Source organism: Brienomyrus brachyistius, chromosome 7 (genome assembly GCF_023856365.1).
Source record: "Brienomyrus brachyistius isolate T26 chromosome 7, BBRACH_0.4, whole genome shotgun sequence".
Classification (NCBI taxonomy): Eukaryota; Metazoa; Chordata; class Actinopteri; order Osteoglossiformes; family Mormyridae; genus Brienomyrus; species Brienomyrus brachyistius.
In genome coordinates this window covers 12,627,757-12,648,390 of record NC_064539.1, presented here as the reverse complement: position 1 = coordinate 12,648,390, position 20,634 = coordinate 12,627,757, and the positions used below count along the sequence as shown (strand labels likewise).

The following is a 20,634-nucleotide window of genomic DNA, read 5'->3' as shown; positions in this document are numbered from 1 at the left end:
CGCCAGCCACCTTCAGGTAGAAGTCAGGGAATGCTTTTACAGATATCACACACTCTATAGCTAATACAGTGAAATTATTTGTGTACTATTTTCTCCCAGCATTTTTTTTATTTTAGATATAAGGTCATTATCTTAAGTGTGTATGTATGTGGACCTGCCATATGTACACTGGAGAGTCATGTTATGTGTGCGTATGATCATGTTGGCCAGTAATCTGATTCTGATTTTCATTAAAGCTATCCACTACAAATTTTTACAAAGTCTTAAGTACATATTCAGTTGCAGGGATTCTCTCAGGATTGTGGGTCCTGACTCTATAGATATGAAGTCTTTAGATTTTCCTTTTGTTTCTGTGGCTTTGCTATGTGTAGTTGTATGAGTGTATGGTTTACAGTGAAAAGAGTTTGTGCCATGTGATGGACTGGAATCCACTCCAGGGGTGTCTTCTGGCTACAGTTCTGCATTTGGATTTCATTCATTATGAACATCATACTACTATGTATTTTTATTTTATTTTTTAGTTTTTTTTCCCCCTCTATATTGAAGAAAATCAATTTTATCACTTTACATCAAAAGTGTCACAATGAAATGTGATCTTCCTATCACAAGCACAAAGGCTTAGCCCACTGAGCCACACACCGTTCCTGGTTGAAAATTAGAGAGATGGATGGATGGAAACAGGTCCACGATACAGCACGCCATGCATGAGCAGCAGGTGCCATGTCAGCACCTAAACCTGTATTGGTGCATTCTCTGGAAGGATGGTCTTTAGTGACAGTAAAATTAGAATATTTAATAGAGTCAGTCATTTTGTTGATAGTGGACAAGCAGAAGGCCTGTTTTTTCTTAACTGAGACTGCCAGGGAACCACTAATAATAGGATATCTATGGCTCTGTAAGTACACTAATAAATTTGACTAGTTCAAGAGGCGTTTGTTAGTGCAGGGGCCAAACTGTTAACTCAGTGACCTCCATTGGGCGGCACTGAAAAGTGCTCAGCTATTCAGGTTTACAATGATCTTCCTAGAACTTCTGAACAAAAGTCATATGACTTCTCTGAGCCTTATCATGACCTAGCTAAAGGCTTTATTAGGTTTCAGTGCTGTCCCACAGTTTTAACTGCTGCACATGCACTTTATTACACGTATTGTAATGCACACTATTACTGTCTATCGCATACCATGCCATCGTCCTTCGGAGTAAGAACCTTTCCCAGGTCCAGTATTATAGGACACATATGTAGATATATTTTAACTTTTTGCAGTGTTACATTGCACATCCGTTTATTTGTAATTTTCTTATATAGTTTATGTTTTTATATATCTTTTGTATATCTTTTTCTATACATTTTATTGGGTTGTTATTTTGTTCACACCTATACCAAGAGGAATACCCTATACACTTGGTACTTGGCGAATAATAAAGAGTTTGATTCTAATGACTGTTACCTGGAATCATGTAACCGTACCCTGTCAGTCCCAGAAGCTAGCGCTGTGGTGGAGTATCTTGGTGAAATGTTGCAGAAGGTCCTGATCTGACCCTCTACCTCACCTGCCTTGACTGTTTTTTGTACCCAAGGATGATATGGGTGTGAGGACATGTGTTGAATAGAAGTGACTGAATACCATCAAGAACAAGTACCAATCTCGGTGGAGTAACAGTATCCACCAAGATAGACCCAAGAAATGCCCAACCCTTGATAGGTGTTGGGGTGGGGGGGGGGGGGGGATGGGTTTTTGCATACTTATGCTGTTTGGCCTATTGAAACATGCAACTGTCTTCCAGTTGTTATTATGAATGACAATTGACTTCAAACTTAACCTACGTTTAGTTACCAAGGCCACTCAAAACAAACAAGACATAACTTCCCATACAAAAATAAACCAGTTCCTACACATATTACTAAAGGTGTACATTTCTCCTTATTCATACATAAAAAAATCTTTGTGATAGTGGTCATTCACATATTTTAAAAATGAAATAAAATATTTGCAAACATTTACATACAATCAAATCTCAATTAAAAATAAATTTCAAAGCTCAGTCTGTCATGCCCGGCTCGCACGATCCTCGTGAGTACCACGCCCCCGATTATCCACGTCTGCTTCCCTAACCATGCCCAGCTATATCCTATTGTTTTGCCCTGTCTTTGTTCTATATCAGTCCACGTCTTGCCCTGCCTTTTGTTGGTCATTGATGTTAGTATCTTTGCAATGTCCCGTTCTCCCCGTAGTTGTCGTCCCCTTAATAAATCCCCCGTTTTCCCCGTATTCCGCCTGCCTGCTTCGTCCTTCCCTGCCTCCTTCCTGCCAGCCTGCCCGTCCGCACCCGCGAAACCTGACACAGTCTAAGATATTGTAAATCCAGTAGTTGTTCATTATTCAATGACAGTAGAATTCTAATATTATTTTTTATGTTATTAATTAAGTTAAGCTTAATATACAATTATGCAGTGCTTAAACGGTTTGGATCTATTACTGAACCTCATAAAGCATCATCTACTCATGTTACATTTTAAGTTAAAATATTTGTTTTAAGAAAAGCTGTGTGGTGTAAATCAAGAGCTATTCTTTGGCACCAAGATGCTCAGGAATACATGAAAAAATGTTATCAATAAGTTTTACTACTCAAACCTATTGTTTCTGTTTATCCTTCAACACCATTTGTAAGTTCTGCTGTTGCTGCATTCAGTAATCACTTTAAAGGGGAGCATTTTGACATCATATTCCTTGACTGATTGAACCAATCAAGGAATCACAAGAGAAAATGAGGTATTGCTAAGGTTTTTTCAGTGCAATCTAGAGTACAGAGCTGTTTAATCCTGCAAGTCTACAGATGGCTAAATAATTTGTAATAATTATTAATTTGTTCAACATGGAGTTACTTTGACACTGTCATCCACTCTTTCAATAATTATTATTGCATATTTAAAAAAATGTATAACATATTCCATATTAAAGGTGACATTGAAAAAGAATATTCCCCACTCTCCATCAAAGTCCATGACAGACTGCACAAAGTATCTCACTTCTGCATTAAAAGACATAGCAAAAATACTACATACAAAAAAAGCTAATCTAAAAATTACTGTAAAAAAACAATTGCACCATATTTATTAAAATGCTGGTGAAAAAGTATGCATATCAATTGATTCCCTGATGTTGATTTTCTGGTCTAATGTTGCTACACTAGTAAATACTCAGCTTCAGTCTACACATTCTCTGATCACACTGTTGTCTGTGAGTTCCGTGTCCTCATCCTCCCTCTCAGCTAAATGACCCATGTCCATTTCATCATCACAATGGCTGGTAGGTATGGCAGGCTTGAAGGGCAAAGAGCGACAGGAGGCGAAAGGGAAGAAGCAAGACATACGAACGGTGCTATTGTCGACAGTCTCTGTGCTCTTGCAACGCGGTTCAGCTTGGCGCACCTGCTGCTCCAGTTCAAGGCGGAGCTGCTCCAGCTCCTGACCTAGGCTCGTTATCTTATTCACCAGGGTAATATTCCCACCCCCAAAGATCTGCACTTCTGGGATCCAGCGGAGGTAGCGCTGCATCCACAGCCGGATGGCGGGTCCATCCAGGTCAGGCAGAAGCAGCCCGTGATAGTCCAGCGGCTTTTGCTGCCAGGAGTTGTAGAATTCCCATACAGAAGCTTGGGCTGATTCAGACAAGTGCATCCAGCGACTGATCCGTGTTCCCCTCAGAATCTTCTTCAGGCTTTCAGTCTCTTCCTTGAAGAAGCCTTTTTTTGGAGGAGTTGCATTGGGCAAAGACAACTGCCTTATGGGCTAACGATGAAATTCAAACATAGCACTTTCAGTGGGGATATTGTTCATCTGATAAACAACTTTTATTCTACTGGTTCCAATTTTATTTTTCAGTTTTATGTAACATAATCATACGTATATACAGAATAGAACTTAAACATGTATGAAAAGTATTCTTAAACTCATGTATTTAATTCAAGCATATATAACCACTACATTTGGTCAAGATTATAATAATACTTAATTAAAAATAAGTGCTCACAGAAAGTCTTGGGATGCTTGCTTAATTCTGTAAAAATATCAAGAATTTATTGGTTTCACAACAAAATTCCTTTAACAAGCAACATTTAACTTATCTGCATGTATTTTCTGCATAGACATTTTCTTTTTATTAAGTGCCATTATTTTTCTGCTAGTAATTACAATTGTAGTCACTGGCTCCCAAAGGGATAATAAGCACACATATTTGGTGTTTTATGTTACTGCAAATGTGTTACTAATTAAAAAGCACCCAGTGAGACTCTTTGTCAATGAACTTTTTAACTCAGAACCGCTTTTAGAACTATAACGTGGGTTTCAATTTATTACTACTTGAAATTAATGTTTTACTTAAAACTACTGGTTGCTTCTAATGTGATACATATTTTTTAAACAAATGAATAATTATTGTTATAAAACCAATAAATATGCAATATTTGTACTGAATTCAGCAAGCATCCCAAGACTTTCTGAGAGCATGGTATGATGACGATTTACCTTAGGACGCTGATTTTTGTTACGTGTTTTGTCTTGTTTAGCCTTCTCTCTGTACAGTGGATTGAAGAGAAACTCTTGGGATTTGCAGTCAAATTGCAAAGACCAGTCCCACACAGAGGGAATGTTTAATGGGCTTCCGCATGTTTGAGACTCAGTCTGTGAAGACAAGATTGATAAACATCAAAGCAAATACTTAAGGAGTGTGTGATGTCAGTCCACTACTCCATACTCTGCTGCTGAAATGTTTTAGGACTGACCCATCCATCCACCTGAAGACCAGAGAGTGTGGAGAAATAATTGTCCTCCCATTACTGCTCTTGGTAGTTTAAGAAACATGAATTTACAATCCAGTTCTTGAATTTTATATCTGCAGATTCAAATTTATGAGACAAGCAAAACAAGATAGAAACCTGAAGGAAAAACTGAAATACCTTTGTCTAGTGTACTCAATTTTGGAAAAATTTCAAATACTGCAATGTGATTTTTTGTGAAATAGTGATATGTGTAAAGCAAATAACTAGTTGAAAATATACCAAAAATAAACCTTCGCCAAAGAGAACTTGTTATTATCTACCAATATAGTAGTGAGGTAGTAGAGTAGTACAAATACAGCGCCCTCCACAATTATTAGCACCCCTTGTAAATATTTGTAAAAAGGGTTAGAAAAAATCGTGCTTTTAATACTTTGTACAACCTCCCTTTGCCAGTATAACAGCACTGAATCTTCTCCTATAACATTTTATAGGGTTGGAGAATACAGAGCAGGGCATCTGAGTCCTTTCCTCTTTACAGAACCTCTCAAGATAATCCAATGTCCTAAGCCATCTCTTGTGCTCTCTCCTCTTCAGCTCAGCCCGCAGGTTTTCAATCAGGTTCAGGTCAGGGGACTGAGATGGCCATGTCAGAAGCTTGATTCTGCGGTCAGCTAAGCATTTTTGTGTTGATTTGGACATATCCTTAGGATCACTGTCCGGCTGGATGATCCAATGACGGCCCAATTTTTGTTTTCTGGCAGAGACAGCCAAATTGTGATTTAAAATGTCCCGGTATTTCATGGCTGGGCGGCACGGTGGTGCGGTGGTTAGGGTTGCTGCCTTACAGCCAGATGGTCCTGGGTTCAGTCTCTGGGTCAGGTGTGGGGCTTTTCTGTGTGGAGTTCACACGCTCTCCCCATGTTCTTCATCTTGTAATTCACCAAAAGTCATCCTTGGGGATTTTTTTTTGCCCCTCTTATGATCCTTCTCATTGTACGTGGGGAAAAAATTAAAATTTGGTCCTCTTCCAGGCAGGTTTGTAACAGTTCCAGCTGTTGTCCACTTTTTTATTATTGCCCTAACAGTAAAAATTGGCATTTTAAGGTGAGTAGCTATTTTTAATACCCCTTCCCTGACTTATGAAGGTCAACACACTTCTCCCTCATTGGGTTGTATGTTCTCTTATATTTCCCATTTTGATGGATGTATGTATGTTAACCAGGAAGTATTGGATTACAGCTTGGAGGTTCCTGCACACTCCAATCAACTCAAAGATGTACAATTTTCACTCTGCCAATAATTGTGGCACATGTATTTTTGTTAAAGATAATTATTTCTTGATGAAGGATTTTTTTTCTTGGAATAAATTTATGTTAACGAGAGGTTGGATTTTTCAAAATTTTTCAGTGTGACATGAAGCTGCTTGATCAAAAGGTGGATTTTTTCTAACTCTTTTTACAAATCTTTATAAGGGGTGTCAATAATTGTGGAGGGCGCTGTGAGTTTGTGCTTTTAATGTTTTAAAAAAATGTTTTAATGAAACTTATTGATGATCTCCATTAAGTGTATCTTATCGTGAGGATCCGCCCGCCTCCCTGTTTAATTTTATCGGCAACAATTCAAAATACTGGAACTATATTAGAAAATATATTCAACGCTATAATGTCTAAGTGATATGATGGAATGAAAAATTAGATACCATTCTATCCTAATCCCAACCCAGCTGACCATCACGGTCCTTACGATGTGATAACTGAATGTCCATAACATGTGATGTTAATATAATCGCACATTGCCCGGCACTACTACACTCTATACCTCAGAAAGTACTATGAAAATGACCTGGAACTGAAGTAAACTTATCCTCATGCAGATGCTGTAACGCTTACCTTCATGATGCAGGCTCTCTGGTAGGGTGAGCTGAAGAGGAATGTGCTGAATATGGCGACACTGACACTGTCAGAGAGGACTGTCAAGTAAGTTTCTGAGAACTGGAATGCAAGGCTGTGCTGCTGAAGAAGCTGCCACACACACTCCAGGAAAAGCAGGAATACTGGGGACTGCAGCAGGAGGGTAGAGGGATCAAGCACAGGATGCCCAGAAACAAGTGTCATTAAAGCTTCGGCGTCCAGCTGGGGCATGACATTCACAAAATTTTCAGTCAATATTTCCACAAGTGTACCTCCTTGTCCTTATTGTGCACATGGTTGCAGCGGTCCAGAAAGTTGTGGCCACCAACAACCCACTCTTTCTGCACCAAACTCTGGAAGCCTGTCAGTGTTCGGTAGTGGGGGTCCAGCATCAACTGGACAAGGCTGGAAATCACACAGTTGAGGTCTGCGCCTCCATCCTCTGGTGCAGAATTAACAAGTACACTCGGTTATTCTTATTGTATCTTTTAGCATTGTATATTTTTACATTAAGCGGCACAGTAGGCTTATAAAGTGTTTTCCCATTGGGAGTATACTTTTAAATCTGTGTAACATATATTTAAATAAAAAAATTGCACACTTTTTCCTCACCAATAAGAAGGATGTTTGTATTTTCCTTTTCTAAGTATTCAACAACCTCAACTGCTTTATGAAGACACTGCCTGTAAAAAATGAAAAAAAAAAAAAAAAAACAATAACAAACAACATCTTGTCCCTGTGCAATAAGGCCTAATAACACCCCCCCCCCAAGAAAATTTTATCATCAGCATCTCTCCACCCCCACCCCCCGGCATTGGATTTTTCATAGAATTTAGCCCTTGGGGAAAAATTATTGGGGAACCCTGCAATAGGGGTACATACTTCTAATAGAAGGGCAGTATTTGAACTACATAACGTTTCAAACAAACTATTTGGCTTTACAGTTGAAAGGAAATCCAACACAGTATGATAGGACAATACTGAATCTTGAAATTTTATGAAACATTACAATGCGATTTTGTTGCAATAAATATGGTGATATTTATAAAGCAACAAAAATTAGTTGAAAATGTATCACAAATAAACTATAGCCAAACAGAACTTATTATCCACACAGTGCACTTAAGATTATACACTCAGAGAGTCAGGGCAACTCAGAATCACCATTTTACCAACACTGGATTCTTTAAACTGTAGAGTGTTCCAAAATATTTATTAACTGGCTAACTGGTATGCAAGGCACATGAGAGCAAACAAAATGAAACTTAAAGTACTGTCACAGGGCATTGAGTAGACAGTGCATATATGGATATTTTGTTCTTTTTTATTTGCTGACTATACATATAACCACCCAACCCCCAATCCACAACCTTTTCTGCAAAATAAAATGAAGTCACTGATCGGTGCTTTTTACAATTTTTACAAACAGACAACAATCAAGAAATTTTATATATGAACTGCTTCAGAATGTACTGATGTTTCAAACTGCATTGCAATTATTCTCTTTTCAAGATGCAAAATTATCATTCCATCCTTCATCTTGCCTTGGGTAACTGCACTTATGCCAATTATATCAAGCCTCTCTAGGCCCACACCATCGTCTGGATAAAATATATGATCATTTAACATTTGACAATAAGGCTTTTCATGGAGTCATGTGGGAACTGAGGTTTATTATGTGAGCCCTAAAAAGCATAAAAGGAGCTTAATACTTCTCTAAATCCTTTAAGACCAAATAAAAGACAGCTGTCTCCCAAGACTGGTGAGCACCTTTGAGCATCATCCTTTAGGAGCAGTTCTGCTTGACATCACTTCCTATGTGCTACACGATTATGAATCAAACGTTAGAAACACACCTGATGATGCTGAGCCATCTTGTAGTTTCCAGTGTAGAGAACCATTTCATATCAGAAATCCAAAATTCACCAATACTGTCTACAGGAAGTAGCAAAAGCAAATTAACATTACAAAGATTGATCCGAAAAAAATAATAAGGATGTGTGTTTCTGTATTTAAAACATACAAAGAATGATTTTCTTCTGAGCATTAAAGTGGAAATATGCTATTTGTTAATATTCTGATATACCACATACTATTTATATTATTGTCATATGTATGGTGATATCACCTTGATGAATGAGTTTATCCTTTTATAGATTTAAAAAATATTTTTAATTTAATAAAACTTATGCACACTAAATAACTACAAGCAGATCAGTAAAAATCAGAAAGCATCTTTCCAGTTCCATTGCTATTGTTGTGAAAACAGCTCACCAATGAGGAAGTTCTGTTTAAATCTGCTGTAGGACTGCTGGATGTCTTGGATGCTGGGAAGTGTCTCAGAGAGCTCCACTGCTTTTACAGCATAAAGGTAATTGTGAGCTACAGCATTCAGCATTCTGAAAAGAATCATTGCAAAAAAAAATCTGATTCTAACTTTTTTATCTGGTATTATGTAACTATGACCTTGTTTTATTATTAAATATTGCTATTTATGCTCCCATATGATACACTGTTAACAATAACCGGGCACAGAAGCATAACATAGTAAAATAAAAATGCAATAAAACAGAATGAGACTGAACATTTTGCAATTGAAGAACACACTTTTAGAATGTTTTTAGAGTTCTTTTTAGAATTTCTTTTACTGTATGAATAGGTTTAGTTTTGGTGAATTGCATAAAAAAGTATAAACCAGGGTAAAATGTATAATCTGTTTCACATGTTTTCTTGATAAATAATGGCACACTCTGAAGAACTTCAAAACACTGACATAAAAATAATAAGTTATATATACACTTGTCCTGCCCCGAACGTCCGCTCCTTCCGTGTGCCACGCCCCCTCATTAACCCTGTGTGGATTCCCCGTGTTTACCAGCTGTTTCTGATCGTTGTCATTAGTCCAATGTATTTAGTCCATGTTCCTGTTTGTTTCCCCAGTCCGGTCATTGTATTGTCTGTCTACATTTTGGCTCTCTTTATGCACCATTATGAACCCCATATTCCCTGACTTGCCATCTCTGCTCATGCTAAACTGGATCAATGCATGTCACACCCACACAAAGAAAGGTGTGTCTAGTGTATTCATTTGAAAACCATTACGTGATTTTAGTTTGCGGAATTATAAGGGTTAACTCAAAAAAGATCACTAACAAAGTCTGAGTATAATGTTTTTGAAAGACACAAATAATTGTTTCACTTAGATAATTTAAATTTTCTAATACTGAGGATTCATTGTAGTCAGAAGTGATTCAGTTTACAGCTGTCTTTGAATTTGCATTCTAAATGTTCTGTACTGTGAAGTGCATGCAGTAGAACTCATGAGTCATAACTGATGAAGACAGGCCACAATGAAGAAAACTGTGAGCTACATAAGTGCAGCAATAAAATAAAAAGCTCAGACCATGTACCTCTCCATGTACTGTTTTTGTGCCCGTAAGGAACTCTCCTCCTGCACCAGAGGTAAACTGGCAGTTTTGAACAGAGCACAGCCACTGTGGTGAGACCAGCACCAAATCTGAAAAGCAAACAAAATACCCCCCACACCACCCCCACAAAAAGCTGTATCAAAATCATATCCAGTAATTTTACATTTAGAATATTTTAAATATCCACCCATCCTTACAGCAGCATATTCAGTACATGGTCACAGCAGGCCTAGAGCCTAGTCAAGGCCTTATAGGGTGAAAAAGGGGAGAACACCCATGCGGAGATGCCAGTGGGGGGCATTAAGAGATGCTGATTTGGCATCTCCATGAATTAGGACTTTACAAAGAAACTCATATAACATGGGGAGAACATGGAAAATCCACACACACACCAAGTGTGGGTGGGATTTGACTCAACTCTCTGTGATTTTCTGCCTATGATATCTTTACAGTAATTTATTGTTGATTGCTCTGTACAGCATTAACAACAGTCAAGATAGAAACCAGATAAAACTCTAGACACTAGAATGTAAGAATGTGTTTGGGAAAGAGTTACGCTTAAATTCGTTTTTAAATACTATAAAGTTAATAAATAAATAGCCAAATAGCATGAAGCTAAACACCATGCATGCTGCTGGGCTATCTGATAAGTAGAGAAGATTATCAAAATTTATAATGGCAATAGTTCAAAAACATATAAAAGACTTACAGGTACACCTTTCCCCTGATATGTAGCCAAATCCTTCTCCAAAACATTTGTTGGAATAAAGAAAAATTGTGGTAACCTGTCAAATAAAACCCTATACAACTTAAAACATATAACATTCAAGAAGAATGGAATATAGTATGCTGCTACTGATCATATTAAAATAAATAAAATTTAACAAATTAATACATTTTTAAAAATCATTTCAAAAAATCAATGCATGTTAAATGAATGTTCACCAAATACATGCAATATACCAATCAGCCATAACATTAAAACCACATGCCTAATATTGTGTAAGCATCCTTTTTGCGGCTAAAACAGTTCTGACCCATTGAGGCATGGACTCCGCAACACATCTGAAGGTATCCTGTGATGTCTGGCATCAAGCAGCAGATCCTTTATGTCTAGTAAATTGAAATGTGGGACTTCCATACGTTAAACTTCTTTGTCCAGCGCATCTCACAGATGCTCAACTAGATTGAAATCAGGGGTATCCTCAAACCATTCCTGCACCATTTTTGCAGTGTTGCAGGGCACATTATCCAGCTGAAAGAGGCCACTGTCATCAGGGAATACCGTTGCCCTGAAGGAGTGTACTTGGTCTGCAACAATGTTTATGCAGGTGGTGCGTGTCAGAGTAACAAGAACATTCCCCAGAGCATCACACTATCTCCATTGCCTTAACTTCTTCCTATAGTGCACCCTGGTGCAATGGGGTGTCATGCAAGCCAAAATTCTGAAGGGGCACAATAAGAGTGCCCCCCATAAACCAACAAACAAATAATGACACAATTTTCTGTAATTTCACAAGACGGGCTTTCTGTTGTTTTTTTTAAATACTGCATTTTTACTCTGCATGTTGACCTAGAGATAAATGGAATTTGGTGTTTTGTTACTTATAACCCATGACAGTGGTGGCAAAAAATAAAAAAAAAATCAGCTCTCTGTCAAGATATTCACAGGGCTCTCCTTCAGTAATATAAAATAGGATGATATGCTACCACAAGTTATGACTAGCTAGCGAGCAAGGAGACTAAAGAACCGAACCAAGGGAAGACTTGCAAAGCAAAATTATCTTGCAAACCAAACTATGCCTATATTTCTCAAATGCAGTTATGTATACATAATTTACACACACATTTGGAAAAAAGGATTGACGCTGATGCTCTACTAGCTACTTGAACAATAGACCGTTAATTACTTGCTGTATGGATGTACATCAGAGTTCTGAGACGTTATTCACTTCACCTGTCAGTCATTTTAATGTTATGGCTGATCAGTGTATACTTATTACATTAATAAATGTCAATGTGTCGCTAATTCTCAATTTCGTAATTTTCATACAAAACAGAAATCAAGCATTAATACAAAGTATACTGCTTATATTAATATACCTTTGTGAAATTGTGAAATCTTTATTTATTTCCAGTAATTTACAGTTGCCTTTGGTTCTCTTCATTTCCTCCATCCAATCAACAATGTTCTCAAACATCAGTGTCCTTGGTTTCTTTTGTGTTTCTATAAAAAGCACATATGACAAATACATACCGATTTTATACATGAAATGGACACAACACATTAATATTGATTTTTGTGCAAGACACCACTCGTATGAACCATCTTCGCATAACAGCAGTGCATTATCATTGCCTAAGTCTATATTTACATTCTATACCTGGAGCTGCTGCAATGTTTTCACAGTAGGAAAATGCAAAAATGCATCTGAGTGACTTGGGTTCTAGACTGTGGTGGACAATACCCTGGAAGACCTGCACAAGAACCAGAAGAAACAGATACGACTGTTATGTGTGGTTTCAAATTATGCAGAGAGAGAACATAAAATACATAAATGATACCCAAACCTTTTTTGCTGCCTCTTCTTTGGCTAACTTGAGTGAGAACTGAAAGACCCGCAAGTCTTTACAGTAAATAATAATCTTGTTGGGATGTTTATTCTTCATTTGAGTATTTGTTATTAGTTTCCTTTTTTCATCATAATCTAGGTTTTTAAAAAAATACGTTATAACTAGTTTTAAGTGTATGCATTTCATATAGAACCAACAGTCCTGCATAATCAATATATAACACTGACACACTAACAGTGAGTAGTCAAATGGAAGGAAGGTTCCTTCCAGCCTTAGTCTGATAACTTAATACATACCTCCATAGATCTGATCAACACATGTCAGGGGAATATCATTTTCTGCATATAACCTATTCCTGAAAGGCTGAACCTGAAAGGAATACCAGAAAAAAATTTACCAAAGTATTTTAATCGTGTTAAATAGACTATAAGCTACTGTTGGTTCTAGAAGTACACCTTCCTCTCTGTGAAGCAGTAAAATACATTGTGTCATTTACCAATGTAAGATAATGCAAAACAAAATTACAATGGACTCATTACATTATCAGTATAGTCAAATCTCCCTTATCCGGGCAGAATGCTACCGAGGGGTGTCCGCAAGTAAGAAATGTCCGTAACTTAGAAGTACATGAACAGTACATGTACCTGTGTACACATACAAACTACATGATATTTATGAGGTGCAAGGCTTATAATAGGATGTTATTTCTGTCTAAGCTAGTAAATTATCCTGTTTTATTCTTGCAGTGGTCATTCAGTTTTTAACCAGCATCAAGTGAGCTGGATGATTTTTTTCTTTACTCTTCCAAATATCGCCTACCGTAGACTTAGCCACTCCAAAATGGTCTGCAACAACTCTGTGATTTTCCTTTTCGTATCTTTTCGTATAATGATATCGAGCTTCTTTTGGAGGAACATGACACTACGCTTCCCTTTTGCACCGTTTTACGCGCCGCTGTAAATTCAGCTCCTCCCACAGCCTTGTCCTCTAGATCATGGATCCCCAACCACCGGGCCGTGGAGCATTTTGTGCCGGGCCTCGGCGAACGGAAAACAGATGCTGTTTTATTTTGGAAAACACATGTGGCTCATAGGTGGCAATAAGGCAACACAATTGGTTATTATAGTAAAATCCCGTCGCTTATAACGGAATATCATCTATAACGGACGGGGTCCGCTGGTTCCTTTAAGAACATGCAGAAAAAGCATCGGATATAGTGGACTCGCAAATAACGGAGTTTCGCTTATGACGCACAAACAATTTGCTCCCCTGGGCCGCTTTTAGCTATAGTTTTGTTCGGCTATAACGGTGATATCCAGATATACGTAGTCGGGATTATTAATAGTCGCGCACCTGGTCAGGTAAAATTGAATTACCACAAGTGTGTCTGCTGGGGTGTGACATGAGTAAATGGTGCCCTGTAGGTGTGTTCTGGGCATACAGCAACTCTGGATAAAACGGACTTTGGATATAACGGATTGTTTTGCCAGGTCCCTTGAAGTCCGTTATAACGGGATTTTACTGTAGTTAAATATTGCGCACCTCAATATCTTTATTACACGTCTCCGCACCTTCCCCCAACCCGGCTAGTAAGAAGGAAACAAGCTCAGGACTCCCACTAATTCAGCGGGGTGGTGTTTGTATTTTTACGCACTTTGTTTCTACGCCGGTACTTTTGATATGACATTTGCAAGTTATAAATTTGTTTGCAAATTATAAATTTTACTTTTGACATGACATTTGTTTTGCTTCAGTGAGAAGCTTTGCTTGATAATATTGACACAAATCTGTTTTCATACAACCCTAGACTGGGGCTCATAACAGCTGCTGGTTGTGTGAAATTAATTTGCGCGTGCGCGTGCCTAGAGCTGCCCGGTAGAGGGAGGTATGACTGTACTATGCTCCAATTAGATCTATGTACACTTCATTTTTTACATGACATGTTTTGTATAACTTATCAGTATAACCTCTTAAACTAAACTTGATATTTTCTAACTGCATTCTGCAGGTCTCTTATCCAGTGGGTATATAAAGGTAGCTTTTTATCTTTCCACTTCAATGCAATCAACCTTCTTGCTATCAATAGAATTTAACTGAACCTAGAAGACTGATCTATCTTCAGCAACTATGCCAAAGAATGCGGAATTAGAAAGAATGTCAAAGAATTAGAAAGAAATGTTTGAAGGGGTTCTGAAAATCTATTCCCAATACGTATGACATTGTCTTCAGCCAACTGAAGCACTAAATCATTTCCCCAGTGGTTTAATGATAGAGAGTGGGGGCAGTAGACTGATAGATCCATATGATTATACCTCTCACATGGAACTATGGGCACAATATCTAGGGTAATATTGTTTGGGTGCTGGGGAAACTGGGCCAGTTTAGTTGGTATAAAGTTCTAAAGGTGCAGACATCTAAATAGGCCATTTTTATTTTTAGTTTAACTGGGAGAATGAACAAAAATATCAATATACAGATTTCTAAAAGACATCCATCCATCCATTTTCCAAACCGCTTATCCTACTGGCTCATGGAGCCTATTAAAAAATGTGGCAGCCTTATGCTAAAATTGTTTAAATTCATTTGTACTGGCTCATGGAGCCTATCCCGGAAGCAATGGGCACGAAGCAGGGAACAACCCAGGACGGGGGGCCAGCCCATCACAGGGCACACTCACACACCATGCACTCACACACCATGCACACCTACAGGCAATTTAGCAAGTCCAATTGGCCTCAGCATGATTTTAGACTGTGGGGGGGAACCGGAGTACCTGGAGGAAACCCCACGACGACATGGGGAGAACATGCAAACTCCGCACACATGTGACCCAGGCGGAGACTCAAACCCAGGTCCCAGAGGTGTGAGGCAACAGTGCTAACCACTGCACCACCATGCCGCCCCTCTGAAAAGACATTTTAAAGAAAAATATAGCAATCTATTGGAGCTGAGAAAGACATTAATACGAGTTCTAGTTTTCTCCTTAAATTAATCCATTTATAGGAAAATAAAAAGCCCTGGATTATTCTTGTATGATGAAAGTTACACTGGTAAAATGGTAAATGAACAAGGAGTTGAATAAGGAATTTATCTCAATCAAATGTTTATTTAAATTTTTATTAATTTATGTATTTTTTTATACATTTCTGAAATTGTTTTGTCATCATACAATATTGAGTGTAGATTGTTTTGCATACAAATGAATTTAAACAATTTTAGCATAAGGCTGCCACATTTTTTAAATATGAAAAGTGGTTTGAGTACTTTCTGAGAGCACTGTATGCTGTAAGTAATTGAATATCCCGCCAAAGAAAGGTTTTCCTGACCTTACTACTCTTTAAGACATGAATAGGACAGATATTAAAATCTGTAATTATTTTTCTGTCGATGAAGCATTTAACTTATAGCTTTATTTCTGTAAAATCTGGAGATCACTTACAAAAAACAAAACTAACTTGCATCTTAAAATAGCAGCAACAGTTCCTCTAGCAGTACACATGGTGGATGATAATGGGGGTGAAAGAATGCTCGAGAACTTCCCCATGTTGAAGCATGAAACATAGCAGAAGATATCGGCTACTGTGCTACTCACCACATCCTCTAAGAGCACTTGGTCACTGACAAATGAAATGCGAAAGTTGGTGCAGAATAGTGTACCAATAATGTTGCTCTCAAGCACATCATTGTGGGTGCACTTTAACACAGGACTGGCACTGCAAAACACTACTTCACCTGTAATGTAATAATAACAATAACAATGGATAAGTAAACTTTCATATTACAGTATATGACAAATAGATATCTCCTTGGAGCATAATTGGACAATACTGATCACAAACAACATGACCCAGTAAAAGCCTGTACAAAATCTAAAGTACCTTTGCCAAAAAGACTCAGACCACCCCACACAAAAGCGAGTTGTCATATATACCTTCACAGATAAAACAGCATCCTTGGAGAAACACAGCCAAAATGTGAATTCTCTCAGTGCATAACTATTACTATAAATGTGTCGCTAAGGCAACACATGAAAATGATGTTTTGAATTACCTGGCAAAAAAATTTGATTTTTTTCCTGCAGCGCATTGTTTCCTTCCTGCTTGAGTCAAAAGAAAAATAAACAAAAGAGAGAAACGTGTTATTCCATCCATTGTCCATTTAGTAGAGGAACATGATGAGCCTGGGACTTTTCACAGGAAACACAGGGTATTAATACTGACCATCCATCCAGTAAAACCTACTCCAGGAATGGTACAGCACAAGGCATAGGATTAACCTGAACAGTACTTCTGTAAAGCCATGCAATGGCATAGGAGAGAGTCTGGCATTGGGCGGGGGGGGGGGGGGGGGGGGGGGGGGTGCTATATAGGAAAGCCCTGGCTAGAGGGGTGCTAACCCCTGAGCTGCCCCTATTTTATAAGTCGACAAGTATTTTCCAAAAAGGCTGATTGTCCAGAATGCTTATAAAGGATGCAAGGAAGTAATTTTATGACAAAGGGAAAGCTAAAATCAAAAAATACCCTTGAGGATATAACTTCCCCAACATATTTTGAGCAGCTCCGAAGACAGTTTGAAGTTTCAGTATTGCCTAGAGTATTGTCCTTATGTCAACCATGCACAATTTCCTTCCTTCAGCAATAAAGAGTTGAGTTGCATGCTCTTAATGCTAATTGAAATAACTATACGAAGACACTGAGAACTCAAGCGTAGTGAAGTTTCTATAGTCTTGCAACTCTGAAACTGAACTAGGTTTTTTTATACTAACACATCACGGCTGCCTAAAAGAGGAAGTAAATTTAACGTATTTAGCGTCCTTGCTAAACATCATTCTTAAAAGGTTTGCACGCAGCTTTCAGGGAAACTGAACAAACAGGCCAGTCGAAGTTCAGCAAAAAACAAAAAAAAAACACTCTGCGTGGAGTTAATCATTAGCCTTAAACGGGTGCTCATAGGCTCACGGGTTATTGTTAAATCTTAGAAAAACCTGAGTTCTGCATATTTTACATGGCACTTTACTTACAAAGTAACAATTAAAAACGGAGGAGTAATGTGTAAACTGTCCCGAATTATTCGGCATTCCACCGGCGCACAGTCTGCATATTGAATAGGAAAACACTTAAAGTCAACAATCGCAGCAACAGTAACTAGAAAGAGCCACAAATGATAATGATAATTCAGTCATTCACCAGAAGTTTCAGGTTAACGTTCATACTAGGGCGCATTGTGCGCAGGTTTTAGCGAAAACTATTTCAACCATCTTAGCAAGCTTTAGTAGCGATCGAGGTTATACACAGCGTGGAAATACCACTTGTGAAATTTTGTTAGCGAGTTGCTTCAACTTTCGTTAGAGATACTGAAATGAAGAAACTGGACTGGTTCAAAAAGACGTCCCCCCGGAAAGTTTACAGAAACGTTTTCGGGTAAAATAAATTATCATCTATTATTAAACCTACCCACCACAACTATTCCTACTCATTTTCCCCACGTAACTTTGAAAACAATTAATTTTGCATTCAGAATTGTGGAAGGCTTTTGTAATGCTTTACTGGCCAAAGTGGATAGGTTCTCTTAAAATAAGAGAATTTTCATTTGATAGACAGCTAGCACATTCATTATAACTCCAGAAGGAGCATGCATTCTCAGACCTTCCCTCGATACTCGAGCAAGGTACACCTTGAAACAGCTTCATTATTGACAACTAGGCTGGTGAACTGTTATTTCTATGATCGAAATTAAACGATTATTTGCAGAGAATTCAAAAAATCACTTAATTGTAATGGCGATTTAAGGAAGATTGACTGTGGAAAATTTACGAAGAAAATTTTACGGTGAAATACCGTATTCCGATCTGAGCAGCTAAAGAATTTTAGTAAGTAGTATACTTCTATGAAAAGGATTTAATTATTTTTCTTCACATTTTTTTTACAATTATATATCTTTGATTAATCGATACGAGTTGTTTCACTGGAAGTTGATCATGTTAATTATTATGGGAACAAATTGTTTCAGAAATGTCATACTTGTTTCATAAGTCCATTCTGTTTCTAGTGCTATATCCGATTATGTTCTTTCTGTATAGTAACTTTCCGGACTAACTGCAAATTATTGTATTAAATTATCGAATTTTCATTAACTTAATATAATATAATAGTAAATTTTATTTGCCACGAACTGTTATTTTAAAAATACGTAAATAATTCAGTTAAAAGCAGAGCTATTAAGAAATTAGTTTAAGCTTAGTTCACATTTAGACTTTATAAGCACCAGAAAGTATTACACTGTAATATATTTAAAATTTAATTAGGAACATACTTACCTCAGGATTAACATAGGAAACAAATGAAGGCTTTGTATATTTTCCACCGTTACTCCCGAGAGAAAACATCTCGAAAGCAGCTGCGTTAATTACTTTTTAAAAGCAAGCTGGAAATACTGACCACTCGTAAAACTAAGTTAAGCTGAAACCGCTTCTTCCGCGAACGTTTTTGCAACTTCACGCGAACCTGGAACTGTCAAGCTTCACGGTAGGCGGGCACAAACTAAACAAGAGATTTTCATTGGTCGACGGTCTGTCTTTCCACCGATATCAGAGAAAACTTCCTAATTTTGCAGGTGCATGTATAAACAGGAAGTAAACCGTACAGCACTGCCCAGGCGCAACCTGCAGTGCGCACTCGCCAAGCTATTTAATATATAAAAATATTTTTTTATATACGGAAATAACGAGTTATTTAAAGAGTTATTTAAATGTGTCCCCTATACTCGCAAAACAAAGCACAGAATGTAATTAGTGTATCAAGATTAACTCTGGCCAGGAGTGCTTGTTTCACATATCACAGTTATCTTAATAATACATGTAATAAATAACACATTTGTTTCAATTCATTCCTCTGTCATATTGCACCACCAAATTTTTCAACGAAAAGTGGCAGTATTGACCATGCCTGGCAGTTCGGTTGGAGATTAAATAACGCGGATGGGAAACCACATCCACTCTCAAACCTGAACACAGACACACCACAGGGGTGTGTCCTGAGTCCCCTCCTCTATTCCCTTTTCACTTTCGACTGTTCTCCCACTCATACCAGCAACACCATAATCAAATTTGCTGACGACAGCACAGGACTGACTGACAACAACGAATCAGCCTACAGGGAGGAGGTCCAGCAGCTGAGGCAATAGTGTGATAGTAATAACCTGGAACTGAATACATCCAAAACCAAGGAGATGATAGTGGACTTCAGGAGGGCCAAGCAGGCTGAGCACTCTGCCCTCTACATTGACAGAGAAGAGGTAAAGAGGGTGGAGAGCTTCACGTTCCTAGGAGTCCACATCTCTGTCGACCTTACCTGGCCCACAAACATCTCTCACGAGGTGGGGAAGGCACAACAAAGATTGTACTTCCTCAGGAAGATGAAGCAGGCTCACCTTCCCCAAAAGCTGCTAACTAATTGTTACTGCTCAACCACCGAGAGCGTCCTGAAATACTGCTGCACATTGTGGTTCAATAGCTGCACTGAGAGAGACAGGAAGAACCTGCAGCGGGTGGTAAGGGCAGCAGAGCGGGTTACCTCCCCTCAAGGACATTTACACTGGCAGACTCCACCGGAGAGGCAGTAAAATCATCAGACTCCTCACACCCTAGACACTACCTTTTCTCCCCCCTCCCCTCTGGCAGATGCTACAGGTCAGTCAGAGCAAGAACAAAGACTTATCAAAAGCTTTTACAAAAAGCAGTCAAATGTGCGCACCCCCACCCCCTGAATGACTGTTTCTGTGAAACAATATCCACCCCCCTGAATGACTGCCTTCTATACGGACTAACATACTACACTCACTTGCACCAAGACACTCATTCTATAACAGGATGTCTGTCTCTTTTTGTGTGTTATTTCTCTTATTACTCTTATGCTGCTAAACAGAGAGCTGCTAAACTGTTTTTC

At 38.2% G+C, this 20,634-nt stretch overlaps 1 protein-coding gene across 2 annotated transcripts; it reads right to left on the bottom strand.

Annotated features, from left to right (window-relative positions):
* Positions 1-1,809: 1,809 nt before the first annotated feature.
* LOC125745877 (myotubularin-related protein 12-like) lies at positions 1,810-19,195 on the bottom strand. Of its 2 annotated transcripts, none has more exons than XM_049019125.1 (16): positions 19,008-19,195; positions 16,742-16,790; positions 16,284-16,423; positions 12,988-13,060; positions 12,689-12,825; positions 12,502-12,595; positions 12,221-12,344; positions 10,827-10,902; positions 10,100-10,206; positions 8,964-9,088; positions 8,546-8,624; positions 7,302-7,372; positions 6,962-7,131; positions 6,669-6,839; positions 4,526-4,681; positions 1,810-3,790 (listed from the first exon to the last, which is right to left on the bottom strand). In XM_049019125.1, the coding sequence occupies exons 1-16, from the start codon at positions 19,074-19,076 to the stop codon at positions 3,206-3,208; spliced, it is 2,226 nt and encodes a 741-aa protein (XP_048875082.1). In that variant the 5' UTR covers positions 19,077-19,195; the 3' UTR covers positions 1,810-3,205. The 2 variants fall into 2 exon arrangements, with proteins under 2 accessions (XP_048875082.1, XP_048875083.1); XM_049019126.1 differs by having other exon boundaries at positions 16,742-16,787; positions 19,008-19,194.
* Positions 19,196-20,634: the final 1,439 nt, after the last annotated feature.

Coding starts and splice junctions, on each gene's coding strand:
- LOC125745877 (XM_049019125.1), bottom strand. CDS start 19,076: ATGTTTTCTCTCGGGAGTAACGGTGGAAAATATACAAAGCCTTCATTT. Junction 10,207..10,826: donor ATCAGGGGAAAGGTGTACCT/GTAAGTCTTTTA, acceptor TTTGCTTTTCAG/ATTTGGTGCTGGTCTCACCA. Junction 7,373..8,545: donor AGATGGCTCAGCATCATCAG/GTGTGTTTCTAA, acceptor CATTTTTTACAG/GCAGTGTCTTCATAAAGCAG.